The sequence below is a fragment of the Cariama cristata genome, unplaced genomic scaffold (genome assembly GCF_000690535.1).
Source record: "Cariama cristata isolate BGI_N322 unplaced genomic scaffold, ASM69053v1 scaffold4374, whole genome shotgun sequence".
Lineage (NCBI taxonomy): Eukaryota > Metazoa > Chordata > Aves > Cariamiformes > Cariamidae > Cariama > Cariama cristata.
In genome coordinates, this window is record NW_009613367.1 from 6,315 (window position 1) to 10,145 (window position 3,831).

The 3,831-nt window shown below is 38.9% G+C and overlaps 1 protein-coding gene across 1 annotated transcript in view; it reads left to right on the forward strand.

Moving 5' to 3' along the window:
* The window catches only part of COG2 (component of oligomeric golgi complex 2), a gene marked incomplete at its 5' end in the record, with an annotated part of 29,745 nt that overhangs the window by 5,652 nt on the left and 20,262 nt on the right, over window positions 1-3,831 (forward strand). The window contains 2 exons of the mRNA XM_009698971.1: window positions 315-494; window positions 3,496-3,620. Coding sequence (XP_009697273.1) covers window positions 315-494; window positions 3,496-3,620 — 305 coding nt within the window. The remainder of the gene's footprint in view (window positions 1-314; window positions 495-3,495; window positions 3,621-3,831) is intronic.

Below are 3,831 nucleotides of genomic sequence, written 5' to 3' on the forward strand. Positions count from 1 at the left end.
TTGAACAAGGAACAAGTATTGACCTATTTCTTCAGGATAAAAGGGGCCTTAGATAAGTTATTGCATAACTTACAACATATAGAGGAAAATAATTGCCTTTTAACCTTATTATAGTAAATACTGTGTTAAATAGCATCAGTAACCCATTAAGCTTGTGTTAATGTTCATTTAATGCTGACAGTTACCAAAACTTGTGCACCTTTCAAATGAAAATGGAAAGCTGAGTTAGGTGTTTCTGGAAGAATTTATTTCGGCAATGATGACAAGGCTTTGCTTTTGGTTTTTTTATTACTATATTTTGTTTCTCTTCATAGCGTATAGCTGGAATAACAGCTATGTTGCAGCAGTCTCTGGAAGGGCTGCTCTTGGAAGGCCTTCAAACTTCAAATGTTGATATAATACGTCACTGTCTTCGCACTTATGCAACAATTGACAAAACGCGAGATGCAGAGGCATTAGTTGGTCAAGTGCTTGTAAAACCTTATATAGATGAGGTAAGATAAAATTGAGAACCCTCAGAAAATGAATTTGTTTGAAAACATGCTTGTTTTTCCTGTTAACCCGCAGCTTTCATTAGCAGCTTAAAAATGCTTTTATGGAGAGAGCAGGAGAACTGAGCCCCAACACAATGTCAGATTGTTTGTTGTTACTATTTTAAGAAAAAAGGGTGGAGGGATTGTCTATCTGCCTGTCACAGATTTCAGGTTATATCCAGTTGGGATTATTTTTCCTACCTACATTTTTATTGGGGCGAGGAATCCAAAAACCAAACCTTAAATCAAGCATATGACTGGAGTAAAATCCAATTTATTCTGGACCAGGGTGCATCTGTGGGAATTGGATCAGATCTGGGGTTTGCATTTCTCCATGGCTGGCTCAGTAGCAGGCAAATGCAGCAAAAATAGTTCGTGTCCTTTTCTTCCCATTGTATGACGAAGCAGTTTCTGCAGTTCCCAGCTGTACTGGGACATTAGCAAAAGCAGGAACAAGTGTTTGTTTGGGAAGCATTTCCTGTTGTCCGATGGGAAGAATGTGTCAGATGGCCAATTTCTCAATTGATGAGAAACTGATTTTAGTAGACCATCAGTTTACAACACCAGGTTGGTCCAATCACAAAGTACTGATGGAATTTTCTGAAATGAGGGGACTTTCTGCTAATTCTCTTGACTGTGCAACTTGTTCTTCACCTTCTTGTAGCTCTGTTTGTTCTTACCACTTCTTCTGGCCTGAACAGTTGATGACTAGTCCACACTACTTTTTTTCTTTTTGTTGTGATTGATGTTAAAAGGCTCAATCAGTAACCTGCCACAATAGTGTAACAGCAAGTCAGTCAGTTGTGCTCAGTTTTTCTTGTGCGTCAGCACACCTGCCGTTGCCACTGAAAACATTTTTAAGGGCCTACAATTATATTATGGTAACTCTAGTTTCAGGCTTCAGGTAAAAAGCTAAAAATTCATTTTGGGATATTTGGTAGTCTGCTGTGCTTGAAATGACTTGATAAAACAGGTTTGTTACATTTTTAATGAATGTGCTGAGGTGATGTTGCTGTAATACCAAGACTTCTTTTGACCCTTTTCATCAGTGTGTTGGGAATTATGTCCAGGTCAGGTAACAATTCTATATTATTTCGGAGGATATTTGTTCCCTACTGAGATCTGAATTGGTGACCTTTTACAGTGTAATTACTAGTGCTAACTGAGTGCACTGTTGCAGGAAGTTTCCCTGGCTTTCACTGGGTTGTCAGAGTATTTCATAAATGCATTAAATTCACTGTCCTTAAAGAAGCTGTTAAACTGGGCCAGCACCAGGCTATAAAGTTGTTGTTCTAAAACTAGCATTATGAGTCTTTCAGCAGTATTAATTTTCCTGCTCCTGTGAGGAGGGAGGCAAAACTGTAAAGTACAAGGGCTGCCTTGGTGATTGTGAATATATACTTGCTTGAATTTGTGCATGTTAATAAAAGGCAGAATAGATCTTCCCCTCATCATTTTCTCTGTAATACATAGCGTGTTTCAGTGGCTTTGGGTCCCAAGTTATGCTATTGATATATCTTTCCCCTGTGCTGTCAAGATTTTCTTTTATTGTCATGACTCTTTAAATTGACATATTTAATAACATTCTCTCTGCTCGGTAAAACATAAGAAGCGTGTTATGATGTAAGGTACCCTTTTCTACTTGCAGGATATGTAAAACAGTTCATTCTCTACTGGTATTTTAAAAAAAAACGGGACAGCTTATAGTATAGAGTTAACATTTTATTAAGACTCATCAATGTGAACATTGTTTCTAGAAGTGTTGAGTATGTTTCTGTAGGCAACAATACAGTTGCTTTTTCTTACACTGGTGTGCCTTTCTGAACATAAATGCAAAAGTGACCTTAAGGTATTTGCTTCCTTTTTTCATTTGCTGGCTGTTTGCCACAGTGTTCCCAACCAAAGCAAGTGAAAAGTTAATCTGTATAAATTTTGCTGAAGGAGTTCTTCTAAATCAAGATAGGGAAAAGAAATTACCTTGTCTTCGCTCAGTAGTGTCTTCAGCAACCAAGAGATGGAATTGTTACCTTTCCCTTCCCTGTGGAAGGGTAGTATGTCTGATAACACCTGACCTGTCTGTCATTGTCAGTAGGATGTTTCTTTTCTGCTCTTGGGAAGGAAACATTTAAAATTCTTCTGGTTTTACTTTGTATGCATAGAGATTTAGAAAGCAAAAGCCAGGTTCTGGCTTTTGTATGGGAGAGGAGTCGAACAGTGGTGACCTCTCCCCTTAAGGACAAACATCCTTTGGGTGCTTGCTAATGCTATAGCAACTGCTACAGTGTGGGACATTTCATCTTCCCCTCTCAGTTTTCTCAGTATCTATTCTTTGCCCACTTCTGTACCGTTGCGCTTGTTTATGTAGCAAGAGGCAAAAGTGTTCAGACAGGTGGAAGAATAACAAGAAGTGTAAGCTATTGTTCTTTTCCTGTATTGTCCAACTACTGTCTGCCTTCTCTTTATGGCAGAGATTATCCCTTTTCACTGGACAAGAGGTACTGTCTGAACAAACTGCTTTGCTAGGCTTAGCATTGTCACAGAAGATATTTGGCTGCTGGCTTACCTGCATTTGAGATTGGACCAATAACCTCTGAATTTAGAAGAAATTTTAGACTTTATTCTGAGGTTTGATTAGCTTTTGCCAGTCATCTATTTAACTTCACAGACTGCTTCGGGTGACAGTGATGTGTGCAGTGGGTGGGGAGCCAGACACAGTGGTTAACGTTTAAAAGCAAGGAGCTCATTCCCATTCCTGGGACCAGTCTTACCAGTTAGAGTGCTGCTTTAAAGGAAATAATTCAAGCTGGCAGGTTGGAAACTATAATATAAAAAAGTAATATACTGGCTATCCCAGTATGTGGGGTTATTATGTTACGAGTTTTGAGTGAGTAGACTGTGAGTCTTGCATTGCAGTATTTTATATTAACTTTTCTGACATGTAACATTGAACTCTTCTTGGCAGGTGATTGTGGAACAGTACGTTCAATCTCATCCTAATGGCCTTCAGGCTATGTACAATAAACTATTGGAGTTTGTTCCTCATCATTGCCGTCTCTTGCGTGAAGTAACAGGGGGAGCTATTTCAAGGTAAATAGCTTCGGGTTTCTTCCAGTCACACTAAAGTTACAGCAAGTATCGTATACTTTTGAAATGCTTTGCATAATTAGCTTCCATGCACGAACAACTTATCTGGCCTTTCTTGAGGATTCATAGTCAAGTTTGATTTCTCTCTCATGCCCGTGTTTTTCAAAACGAAACAGTGAACGAACTTTCGTGGTGCTGTGGCCCAGACCTTCAG